Genomic DNA, 13413 nt, shown 5'->3' with positions numbered 1-13413 from the left:
ATGATTCTCTGCATACCCTCTGCCACACAGTCACCACCAGCATGAGCCTTCAACATCTGGAACCTTCACAATTACAACAGCTGTCTCACAGAACTCCCTGCCTCCACTCTGCCATCTGCAAGCTTAGCCTGCAGGAGGGATGACTCTAAACTATTAGTCTGATCATCCTGTATACCTGCCACACTGTTGAAGGATATTTGATCACACTGAGAACCCTGAGATTGGGTGTTTACTGGAAAACCCTTTTTCTAGTTATGGTGGGGCTTTCCCCTAGCACACACCATTAATCCAAGAACTTTCTGCTTGAATATTGTAAGCAGGATGAGATAAATTCAATCATAGGTCAAGAGGCAGAGCAAGCAACCAGTTCACAGGAAGTGAACTTAGAAAGAAGCCAGAGACTGGCAAGAATCCTGTTGTCTCTCCTGGGAAAGGTGCAAAAATCTTCTGTGAATGACCTCCTTGAGACATTCCTGCTTATTTAAAAGGCTAAGTAAAGGCATGAATGATCAAGACCCTTAAAGAAGATCCCTAGCAAAGAATGGTCTCAAAATTGATAGGAATATATGAGGGAAAGGGAGAGGCTTGGAATGGCAACGACTTCTTCTGAGAACTCAGCATGCCAAGACATTGAAGCAAGGAAAAATTCAAATGTTAGAGAAGAGAGATAGATGGCTTGAAAATAGAAAATAGAAGCAGAATGGGGCTGCCCTGCAGCCCTCAGACACAAAAACTGCCTGTATCGAGTTGCTCTTCCAGGAGCACTCTCCCTCCTAAGCCCACAGCCCACAGGTGGGACCCCACTTTCTCTCCATTGATACCCAAGAAGAAACACTCCGGGAGCACATGGGGCACGGGAGCCACAGGGTGGCCTAGGACAGGACCCCTCCATCTGAACCCAGAGCTGAGGCTGTACCACAGCTTTCATACCCAAAACATGCCAGCAGAGAGCTGGTGTCCCAGGAGCACTTTCACTCCTAAGATCACAGGCTCACAGGCTCACAGGCTCACAGGAGGGACAAGTCCAGTCAGAGACAGCAAGACCAACTAACATCAGAGATATCCAGATGCGAGAGGCAAGCAGAAAAACCTAAGCAACAGAAACCAAGACTACTTGGCATCATCAGAACCCAGTTCTCCCACCACAGCAAATACTGGATATCCCAACACACTGGAAAGCAAGATTTGGATTTAAAATCACATGTAAAGATGATGATAGAGGACTTTAAGAAGGAATACTGAATGGCTTGAGAAGCACCTAAAGAAATGTTCAATATCCTTAGTAACCAGGGAAATGCAAATCAAAACAACCCTGAGATTCCACCTCACACCAGTCAGAATGGCTAAGATCAAAAATTCAGGTGACAGTAGATCCTGATGAGGATGTGGAGAAAGAGGACACTCTTTCATTGTTGGTGGGATTGCAAACTGGTACAACCACTATGGAAATCAATCTGGCTGTTCCTCAGAAAATTGGACCTTAGGACCCAGCTATACCTCTCCTGGGAATATACCCAAAAGATGCCCCAACATATAACAAAGACACATGCTCCACTATGTTCATAGCAGCCTTATTTATAATAGCCAGAAGCTAGAAAGAACCCAGATGTCCTTCAACAGAGGAATGGATACAGAAAATCTGGTACATCTACACAATGGAGTACTACTCATTATTAAAAACAATGACTTCATGAAATTCTTAGGCAATGGATGGAGCTAGAAAAATATCATCCTGAGTGAGGTAACCCAGTTACAAAAGAACACACACGGTATGCACTCACTGATAAGTGAATATTAGCCCAAAAGCTTGAAATACCTACAAAAAAAAATAACAGATCATATGAAGCTCAAGAAGAAGGAAGACCAAAATATGGATGTTTCAGTCCTTCTTAGAAGGGAGAACAAATACTCACAGGAGGAAATACAGGGAAAAAGAGTGGAGCAGGGACTGAAGAAAAGGTCATCCAGAGACTGCCCTATTGGAGATCCATCTCATATGCAGCCACCAAGCCCAGCCACTATTGCTGATTCCAAGAAGTGCTTGCTGACAGGAGCCTGATATGGATGTCTCCGAGAGGCTCTGCCAGAGCCCTACTGATACAGATGATAATGGTTAGAGCTGAACAAGGAGACCCCAATGGAGGGGTTAGAGAAAAGACTGAAGGAGATGAAGGGGTTTGCAAGACCATAGGAAGAACAACAGTATCAACCAACCAGCCCCCACCAGAACTCCGGGGGACTAAACCCCTAACCAATGAGTACACATGGAGGGACCCATGACTCCAGCCACGTACGTAGCAGAGGATGGCATTGTCCAGCATCAGTTGGTCCTGTGAAGGGTTGATTCCCCAGTGTAGGAGAATGCCAGGGCATTGAGGTGAGAGTGGGTGGGTGGGAGTGGGAGCATCCTTAAAGAAGTAGGGGGGAGGAGAAGCATGGGGTATGGGAGAGGTGGCCAGGGGAAAAACATTTGAAATGTAAATACGTGAAGTATCCAAGAAAAATAAAATTAAAAAAATAAGAATAAATTAAAACTTTGAGTAGAAAAAAATAGAAGCAGAAAAACAAAAAGACTTAATTGAGATTGACATAATATTAATCACAATTACTATCATTATATAATTAATATTTTATCCTTAATAGTCAAACAGTGTTTTATGCCAGATATGAAAAGTGGATTGATACACCTTAGAAAGATTTATAAAAGAAAATAAGGAGGGCTGGAGAGATGGCTCGGTGGTTAAGAGCACTGACTGCTCTTCCAGAGGTCCTGAGTTCAAATCCCAGCAACCACATGGTGGCTCACAACCATCTGTAATGGGGATCTGAGGCCCTCTTCTGGTGTGTCTGAAGACAGCTATAGAACTCGTATAAAATAAATAAATAAATGAATCTTTAAAAAAAAAAGAAAGAAAAGAAGGAAAATACTCAGATATCAGAGGAGTTTAGACAAGACCCTACCATGCCACTGCATGATGAAACTGAAGAGGGGCAGCCCAAGGTGTTAGAAAACCAACCTTAGTTTATCCAGTTAATAAACAAGACCTTTCAGGATGCAAAAGGCACTCCTAAGGCTATGAAGAAGTTAAATTGAATTCTATAGACAGATTTGAGGAGATTCAAGGAAGCAATAATTTCACATGGCTTGCATTCACCCTATGTGAAGCAGACATTAAATTCACAGGCAATTCAGAACAGAGTTATTCCCCAAGACTGGAAAGATTTGGCAACAGCAATACTGGAAGCTGGCCCTCAGTTACACTGGTGAACATGGTGGACAGAGGAAGCTAGGGCCAGAGAACAATGGAATAGGGCTAGAGGAATTAATATTTCCCAGATCAGTTGCTAGGTGACGGTCAGTCTGCTGAGTTACACAGGCAGCTTGAGCTTGATGCTCACACCTTGATGCTATGTCATTTAGCAGCTTTAAATGCTTAGGACAAGGTTGCAGAATCAGGAAAGAGGTCTGAGTGAGTCATTTACTAAAATTATACAAGACCCAAAGGAAGCCTTCACTGATTTTATTTATGCAAAGATTGACTTTGGCTATAAATAGTATTCTTAGCAATAGTATTAGATTCAGAAGTCAGATGAATATTAATCAAATCTTTGGCTTTTGAAAATGCTAATTCAGAATAAAAAAGGGTGATTGGACCTTTAAAGACAAGATAAACACCAGTAGATGAATGGATTATAGATATGGCTGATATTGGCTCTCATGTATAGGATGCTACTCTGATAGGAAAAGTAATTTCTAAAAGTTTCAAGAAAAATAAAAATGTTCAGTGTTTTAATTGTATTAAGCAAGGTCATTTGAAAACAGACTGTAGGCAAAACATTCCTAGAAACAATGTTTTTTTCTAGAGATAATCCAAAAAGAAGGCCCCAGCCTTCTGAAGCATTTAGAAGATGTGGCAAAGGCTGGCACTGGACTAATGAATGCAGATCAACAAGGGACAGGCAAGGTAACCCTTTGCCATCAGGAAATGCCCCAGGGGACCTCCAGCAGGCCTGATAGCAAACTCAATTAGTTGTTCCCTGTCAGTGTCAGAAAAACATCATCCACAGAGTGATTAAAAGGTTTAATGTCTATTGTTAAAAGCAGCACTGTACTAGATGTAATTATGGACAGAGCAGCTTCAGTAAATAAAACAAATATTCAGGAGAGATCAGAAAACAAATATTTTGGCAAACTGCTATAAATGATGAGGATGAAAGCTAAAAATACAAATAAATAGCACTGAAATTGAAGACTTAGGAGATGCGGAAGTAGGTGTAGCAACAATTTCACCAAAATCTTGGCATCCACCTTGGCCTTTTCAGGAGGTAAACATTCAGCTTCTAGGGGTTGGAACTTTATCTGAGGTAAAACAAAGTGCAAGACAGGTAGAGTGCATAGGGCCAGAAGGACAAATAGGAAAATGAAAGCCACATGTGGCTAATATAGGCATGAAGTTATGGGGATGTGATTTGTTGCAGCAATGGAAAAATACAGATTAACATTCCTCCAACCTCAGAAACAAACCACAAATAAAGAATGCTTCTGAGAAAAAAGAAATTGTAAAAGATATTATTAAAAACAGCCACAGACCATCCAGGTTGTCCATAAGCAGGACATGACAGCTGCTGGCCTTTCAAAGGGACAAAACACCCTACCTTTAAAATGGTCAACTAGGCATGGAAAAATAAAAATACGTTCAAATGATAATTTACCAGAGGCACACTTGCCTTACTGGTGTGAAATAAAAAGTGGATTTTCTTAAGCCACATGTTTTAATTCCATATTAGTATGATGGAGTGTAGATTGCCTCATGGCCCACACCCTCTTGGATATATGCTTTTGAGTTTTCTTCTTAAATAAAAAGAACATTTTTGTTGTTTGGTATTAAAAACACAGTTAAGAGATTTAAAATGTTTTAATTAAATTTAAATGGTCACTACAGTTCAAACTTGTTTTCTAAATCTTTAAAAGTTAGAGTGATTTGGAGCTAAGATAAAATTGAGTCCAGGCTTTTCATCCCAGTAAAGACAGGAAGATCCTTATAAATTAATTATTTTCTAAAGTCTAGAGTTAACAGCGAACAAGGTGGTGATGGGTACATCCCACCATCCAAAGACAAAAAATTCAGATACATCTCCTAGTTGGTATGTTTACACACTAGAAAAACCACATACCATATTTACAGATTATTGCAAAAACCCTCTATAGTGTTACTAGAAAGGCAGCTAATTCCCAATGGGGACAGGAACAAAGAACAGCTTTTGTGACTGACTGCCAGGAAGCTCTGCTCCATGCATGCAACCCTGACTGATTCCCTAACTATGGATATTGTATCTATTGGTGACTTGGCATCTGGGGACTCTTCATTAAGCAAAAAAAGAGTCCACCAAAATTTGTCTTTTGGCTTCTATTGCAAATACTTTCCATATATGGAGAATAAATATGTTCTCTTTGAGAAACAAATCTGGACATCTTACAAGGCATGGAGAACCTTATACTCAGTCATTGCCAACCACCCTATGGTCATGAGGTGTAAGAGGATGTAAGGTCCTCTTACAATGATGGATTTGGTCCGTTGGAGGCAGAGTCCTTCACAGGCTTAGCCATGGAGGGAAAGGTCTAACAGTGGAACTGGTACCTATCTGAATTCCTTCATGATCAGGATGTGGTAGCAAAGTGACCTGTGCCTTCCCCTACTGAGAAAACAGCTCAGTTGCCTAATCTGCTCACCCCCTGCTCCCCAAAAGAGGCCCCTGTTGAAGTGTGGGGACTGAGGGAATGGTCACGACATTTGGCTAATGCATGGTTTACCAATGATTTATGAACCCCTGATGAAACCAAAGCTAACAGACAGTGGCCGCCATAGACTCGGGGAATGGAATGGCCAATACTGAAAGGAACCACAAAGTCAGTGCAGCACTGCTGGCCATAAGATGATCAACCAGGAACAATTCATGGTGTGTGCAGTGGCACAGCAGCTAAGTGGCTTCTGGCTAAGGAGAAGGTCAGCTGTGCTCTCTCTGCCTCTCTGAGCCGGCAGGTCATCAAAATGGAAACCACCGACTGGCAGATAAATGGCAAAGATATCTGGTCATAGGAGGCATGGATGAAAATGGCAAAACCTAGAAAACTTAGCAAAGACATCAAATTTTACGTAGCTCATACAGGCAAGACAGATGAATGTCTGAAAATAATAAAATAGTGGACAAATTGGCTTCACGTTTAATTAAGGCTATTAAAATTTGCCAGGGAACAAATTCAGAATAAGCCATCAAGAATGATGGATTATACATTTGAAAAACTTGCAAGTTTACCCCTAACATTAGAAACTAAGGGCTAATGGAGAACCAAACTAAACCAGGATAACCCTGTAAGAATAACTATAGTACGGAATTCGTAGCCAGGTAGTGGTTCACACATTTAATCCCAACACTTGGGAGGAAAGGCAGGCACGAAGGAATTATGATTGTAATTTAAAAACCACTTGCAAAAGGCAGGATGAAATTCAAAGTGAATGTCCTTTGTAATTTAAAAATACTCTTAAACCTTGAGTTTATATAGAAAGAGAAAGGAGAATATAGGTATATTAATACATATATATTAAGGTATATTTAGTTTCAAATTTTCAAAAAATTTTTAAAATTTCAATTGAAAGATAATACTTTTATTGTTGCCAAAAAACCCATTTTGCTCTAGCAAAGCTATAACATGCCAAAAAGGGAACCCCCAGAGTTGGGGGAGGGGCAGGATTTTGCTTTTATCTTTCCAGGAGAATAAAAAAAAATTCAACTAAGGAATCTGGAGACCCTGAACAAGTGAAACATCTGAAGAAAAAGGACAGATCATCAAGAGCGTGTCCCAAGACAAAAAGTTGGCCAAGTGGCTACCTGCAGCTTGTCTCTGCTGCCCTCTACAGACGTTAGTAGAGAATTGTCTTTATGTGGTCCCAATTAAAGCTGCCTTTGGAGTTTGAGCATGGCTCTCTCCTTCTCTAAACCCATCCATGCCTGTTAAAGGAAAACCCAAAATCTCTATCTCATATCAGAAGAGCCACCTGGCATGGGACAAAGGAAAACAAAAATTGTTGAGGTCTGCCCCTCTGGCATGGCTGTAGCCATTTTGTTCCATGCCTGCCATCTATTTCATATTGTTGCTGTAATGTGCCTGCCAGTCACTGACACAGAGACTAATTTGACTCAGCAAGGTGATGCTGACTGCATCCCCTGTCGTGTTCTGTATGTTCTGAGGTTTGTTAATCTTAGGAAATTCCACAAAGCTTTATGTAGGACCCATCAAGTTAGAGGTCAGTATGAACCGTTATGTCTGAAATGGCTTGGGGCAGAGTGGAGCACCGGAAAACACTTCCTGCACCTGTGCATGAGCTCACTATGGGTTTTGTGCTTTTTCCCTTTGTAAGCTGACAGAGAAAGATGTTCATCGCTGCGGCTCAGCCCCAGATTCTGAGCTACAGTCCTAATCAATCAGTCTTAGGGTGTGTGTTCAATAAACCACCCCTGTCTGACTGAGATCGGTGTTTGTGGTTTGGGTGGCTACTCTTGGATCACCCCCCCTCCCTAAAAAAATAAGGGACTATCCTATTGCCACTAATCTCCTAATCTTTTTTATTAAGGCCCAGGTAACTGTTACCTGTCTACCCTACCACTTTGTGCTGTTACTAATACTGTAAGGAAACTTTCTCACATGTTGTTAGCAGGGTGTTCTGTGCTTTGGTGTTCATGAAAATGATCGCGATAGAAGTCAGTGGAACTGCTCTGTATAGTTCGCCACAATAGGCTTGGACCTGAACCAATCACACAGCAATACTCCTTGCATCTCTGTGTGAGTTTTTATGATTTTTACCAATACAAAAGAGACACCCGAACCAACATAAGAAACTGTTTGGAATAAAACTTCCATTTTGAGTAGGGGCCGAGTAAAGTTTAAATTCCCAAGACCTCCCTGAGAACTGACATCCTACTTGGCAGAAAGAGACATGCACATGGGTAACTGACATCCTGGTTAGGAAGTGAAGGCAGGAATGTTTGGCAAGGCAAGTGCCCACCACAGTTGACCAACCCAACCAATGGGAGCAGGGTAAGTGTAAACCATGTTCCCAAGGAAATCCCCCTCCCTAAATCTTGACGGGTGAAATAACTCGGCATAAATGTTTGTAGATCTCAGGCTTAAAAAGCCTTATAGGATCTTGATTCAGGGTCATAGTTCAGCTCCTAAGTCTGTATGTACTATGGCACTGATGGACCAGTCCTGGGGTCCATCATTAATAACTTAATAAACTGTCCCTGTCTGACTGACATCAGTGTTCGTGTGGTTTGTGAGGTGACTCCTGGACTCCAGTACTTTTGGTTTTGATTTGACTCTTTCAAATGTCTCAAAGTATAAATAGTATCTCAAAATTTACAATATTATTATGTATATAAAAATTATCTGACATACTAGTAGTCAGAAGAGTAATAATTCTAGAAATGTTTCATCTAGTGGGGGGTCCATTTTCATATCCCATCTTATCTCCACTCAGAATCTAGGCTGTGGACTATTTGCTATCTATCCTGGGTGACAGGAACTCTGCTTCTGCAGTTCTGGAGTTGATACCCCCACCCCGCCCCGACACACACACACACACACACACACACACACACACACACACACTGACTGACTGACTGAGTCTCTTTAAGGCTGGCAGCTATGGCCTCCAGTTAGCACCTCAAAGTGACACAGAGGGAGGCTAGGTAAAGCCTCTGCAGGGAATTATGCTTCTCTAAGTTGAAGTGTCAGGAGAAAAGAGGAGGGGGCCTTATCTCTGCCAGTTTTTCTCAGTACTTGGAAGATTCTCAGAGCATGTGTTCACATGGTAAAAAAAAAATCACTTCAAGATTGCATATAAATTCAGTCATAGTTTATAACAGAGAATGCCTACATGCGGGTACACTAGGAGCAATTATGTGGCTTAACTTTCACCACTTGTTACTAGCTTGCCGGGCCATTGAAAAGTTTTTGGCTATAACTAAGCTGTCCTTCAAGTTTTGTTTAGACAAATTCAGTCAATATCTTATCTCCTGTCTTTCAATATCTTGTCTCCTGGGGCTCTGTGGTGTATATCTTCGTTATGACCTTCGATGAATGGTTTTTGCAACCCCTTGGAATGTGCCCCGAGTTTGTTATCTCAGAAGCAATTGAGCAGTCTCGTTATAAAAGAAACTTGAATGTCTCTGTGGGTGTTGCCACTTGGAAACAATGGTAACCCTTGTATGCTAGATGTTTCTGCAGAATAAACGCTTGTTGTCTTTGCATGCTATATGGGTGTGGGGGTCTTCCTTCAGTGATTTTTGGACCCTTACACGAGTTTCCTGTATGTATTTTCAGTTTGGGTCTGAAATAAGTAACAAACCAGGAACAAAGTTTGTGTACCTCGAATGCACTTAATAGACCGTGGTCCTCAAACCTTTCAGAGATTTGCTGAATATGATATTTAAAATGTTTAAGTTTTCTACAATAAACCATTACCATTCCTAACAGTAGCTTTTGAGGTCTCCAAGAAGATGATGGGGCCCTGTAATGATCAATCCACCTGGACGTGGTAACGCTAACCACTGGGAAAAACTGCCCCGCGCCTTTTCTGTCGATAGGTTCTGCACCAACAGCAGGCACCTTTCCGTTGCGTGCTGTGTTCTACTTAGCCAGGATTGCCAGTAAGATGACAAACACTACCCAAAGTTCAGCATCAGACTAAAACTGCTCGGGGCATTTAAATCGTTGAGTGACTGACACAAACATTTTATAGAACTTTGAACTCAAAATACTGAATCCTAAAACTGCCAAATACAACCAAGATGGACATCTGGAAAGCTTGGCAGAAATCGCTTCATTATTGTAGACAGTCTAATAAAATCACAGTAGTGCTAGAGTTAAAGCCTTTATTTAGATAAAAGGAAGAAGAAATGTTGCAGGATATATGATCACATCGTGATATGATCATGTCGTGAACCCCAAGATTGAGTTATTTACAGGAAAAAACCTGTTTTTTAGTTGTCGTATGGCTCATTCATAGCACACACTTTTAATCCAAGAGCTTTCTGCTTGAATGTTGAAAACAGGAGTAAACAAATTCAATCACAAGTCAAGAGGAAGAACAACCAACCAGTTAACAGCAAGTGAACATAGACAAAACAGGGAGAGTAAGAGGAAGTTAGGAAGACAGGCACACAGGAAGTGGAGGGGAGGAGCATTCGGTTTGAGGCTTTTCGCCCTCGGCGACTTCTGGCTAAGGAGAAGGTCAGCTGTGCTCTCTCTGCCTCTCTGAGCCGGCAGGCTTTCACCCCAGCATCTGGCGCCTTAGTTTTCATTGGTAAAATTGACTGACTGAGATTTTGTTAAAACAACACCATGCCATCTTGGAGAATTTCCGAACCAGCCAGCCAGTTGTTAAAATGATCTTCTCTTCCACCCTGAAATTAGGATTTCTTGGAGAGGAAACAAAAAGTGTGGGCCTTCAGTGAATTAATACCAGAGCCCCTGAGTTTAAGAACTTAAAACTCTTTGACAACATGTCTTTCATAAATGTTTCCTGTACCTCCTGCCAGCTCACCCCTCGTGAGCTGACTCATGTCACGTAAACTCAGGCAGTGTACAGGAGGAATCGTGGGCCACTCAGCCACAAAGGCATCTCGTACAGGAGGACCTAGTTGAAGACTGCCTGAGAGACCAAGGATTGCTGAGGCAGACGACGCCAGCCAATTGGAACTGCGGTTTAGAAGAGAATCTTTCTTGGGACCAATGGGGTACAGGGGGAGGGTATTAGAGGAGCTTGCCGCAGCAAACAGACTCGCTTGCTGTGGGTGTTTCTCATCTGCTTCAGGAGTCCGTGGCATTGATTCCTGATTGCTCCACCTCACCTCCAACCCCCAAGGGCAGGTAGCAGGCAGCGGGCAGTCCAGGGCACAGACAACAGCAGTACAGGGACTTTTAACTTTCATTACATTTGCATTCAGGGTTCCTCTCATGCAGAATGAAAAGCAAAAGCCAGAATCCTGCTGTGCAGGTCACCAGAGCCCCATGAAGGTCTTCCAAGAGTCCTTGCAAAGGCAGGCCTGAGTCCCAGATGTCTGCCTTTCCACAGGGCTGTTCTATCATCTATCTAGTGGCTTCTCATGCTTCTCCAAACAGCTCTTTTCCCTCTGCCTCTTTCTATCCAGGTAGCAGGTAGCAGTGAGGCTTGCTCACTTGAGTTGGACACATGCTTCGCAAAACTCGAGAGGGACAAAAAGGGAGGGGAAAGTCGACATGATGGGGTTTTTGGTTTGTTTGTTTGTTTGTTTGCAGGGGGAGGAGTCAAAAGATGGAGCAGAGACTGAGAAAATGGCCAAGGAGTGACCCAACTTGCGACCCACCCCATGGGCAAGAACCAACAAGGGACACTATTAATGATATTCTGTTATGCTTGCAGACAGGAGCCTGTGTGTGTGTGAGAGAGAGTGTGTGTGTGTGTGTGTGTGAGTGTGTGTGTGTGTGAGTGTGTGTGTGTGTGTGTGTGTGTGTGTGTGTGCGCGCGCGCGCGCGCGCGCGCGCGCCTGCCTGCGTGCGTGCGTTTGCCTGGGTCCTACTTGATCCCAGACACTGCTCCAATGCATCCTGCTCTGAAAGGCCAAAGCATCCCCTCCATCCACCTCAGCAGCTCCTGCTTATCACTCTAGCCCCTGCCACTGCCTGACACCACTCTCTCCATTTACTTATGTGCCTGTTGGCTGTTTCCCCAGCACAATGTCAACTTCACACCAGCAGGGGGCGCATCATTTCTGCGGTATGCTGTATCCCGTGAGCCCAAACACACTCCTGTTTCAGGTGTTTGTGAAATCACACATTGAATATTCACGATTGCCTCCTCCACGATAAGTAGTGTTGCCCTGTTAGTAAAGGAGTCTGCCTTCCAAGAGGTTATCTCAGTGAGGGCAGATCTGCAACATCCGTATGGATTCCGTTTGTTTACTAAGAACAGAACACTCTTCAGCTTCTTCTGTTATGCAAGAGAAAACCTGAAAGAGCAGGGCATCCATTTCATCCCATTATCCTAGCTCACCTTCATGGTGGTCCTGAGGGGCCCTAATGGATCTCATTAAGGATTCATCTATCCCACTTGAGGGCCATGAAGCAGGGACACATCAACCTTTTTATGTGGGCTTATTTAACTTGGGAAACCCTGTTCTTCAAGAAAGAAAACACATTACAAAACTACAGCTGTTTAAATCAACTCATAGCCTCAGAAGAGGCCTTGTACAAGAAGGGCCTGGTTAGCGCTAAACCTTCCTTGGCTTCCTGAGGGTCACCAGTGCCAGCTAGGGCAAGGGCTCTGTCTGTCCCTAGCCAGGCACAGGGAACACAGGTGGATCCAAACAGAGCAGCACTGACATTGTGGACAGCAGGTCTCCATCCCCCCTCAAAGTGCTATCAGTTTATACTGAGAACACTCCAAATATGCAGGGCCACTCCTCAGATGGCTGCTTTAAATGATGCTCAGGGGCTTTGCTGTCCCCAAGCAACAGGCCTTGCCTGGAGCAGCCATAAAGGTCTTCAGAGCCAAGGTACACACACAAATAAAACAAAACGCCACACGCAGCAGGGGTCCCTGATTCTGATAAGCTGTGCTGTGGCAGGAACTTGCTTTGGCTTCATCAAGTTACAACTTCATCTAAAAAATCACTGGGTAGCTAGAACATGTCTGTGGCCCTGTCAAGGCTGGGTATCGCGCACCCAGATACCCTGAGAATTGAGGCTACTCATTCCATTGTGCTGGAAGATGTTATCAGCTAGGGCTTCAAGGGAAGAAAGGTCTGGATGCTCCCTTTCTGGAAGGGAGAGATCCCGGGATTCAGACATTTCTGAAACTCTTAGTCTGCCAAGCGCTGGTCATGACACAAAAGGTCTGAAAAATAACTTGATCTCCTTTGAGACCTGCCAAGTTTTATAATGCAGATTCCTATTAGAGGACCCATAATGAGACCCCAAACTAAGGTCTCAGAGAAAGTGGAGCACAGTCTTGAAAAGGGCCTAGGAGTGGGGCCCGGGACTTGGTGCAGGAGTCTGCCTGTCCTACCCGCGGGTGCTCACCTTCTGGCCATTCACGTAGAAGAGCAGCTGCGGGGGATCCATGACGACGAGGTCCCTAGCAGGTCCCTAGTAGATCCCTAGCGGGTCCCTAGCAGAGCCAGTCCTTGGAGAGAATAAATTGCCCGAGGCCACAGGGCGGGGCTTGCCTGAGCCTCTAGGTCTCCACCCTCCCAGAAAGTTCTCTGCCAAAGTCCTAAAGGGAAAACTGTCCTGACTATCGAGTGTGCCAGCGCAGGAGACAAACTGAAATCTTCGGTTTTTGGCATCGATGGGAAGGACGGTTCCCGTCCCGC

General features: G+C 43.5%; 1 protein-coding gene across 2 annotated transcripts in view; it reads right to left on the bottom strand.

Annotated features, from left to right (window-relative positions):
* The window catches only part of Aox1 (aldehyde oxidase 1), a 79150-nt gene extending 65877 nt beyond the window's left edge, over nt 1–13273 (bottom strand). The window contains exon 1 of one of the 2 annotated variants that reach the window (XR_594396.4): nt 13121–13273. Coding sequence is in view for 1 of the 2 variants with exons in the window: in NM_019363.4 (NP_062236.3) it covers nt 13121–13162 (42 nt within the window). In the remaining variant the exon portion in view is untranslated. The remainder of the gene's footprint in view (nt 1–13120) is intronic. The other variant, NM_019363.4, reaches the window with a different exon arrangement.
* Between the last annotated feature and the right edge of the window lie 140 nt (nt 13274–13413).

The sequence above is a fragment of the Rattus norvegicus genome, chromosome 9 (assembly GCF_036323735.1).
Source record: "Rattus norvegicus strain BN/NHsdMcwi chromosome 9, GRCr8, whole genome shotgun sequence".
NCBI lineage: Eukaryota > Metazoa > Chordata > Mammalia > Rodentia > Muridae > Rattus > Rattus norvegicus.
Note: the sequence above shows the minus strand (reverse complement) of the source record. Positions and strands in the feature narration are given on the sequence as shown.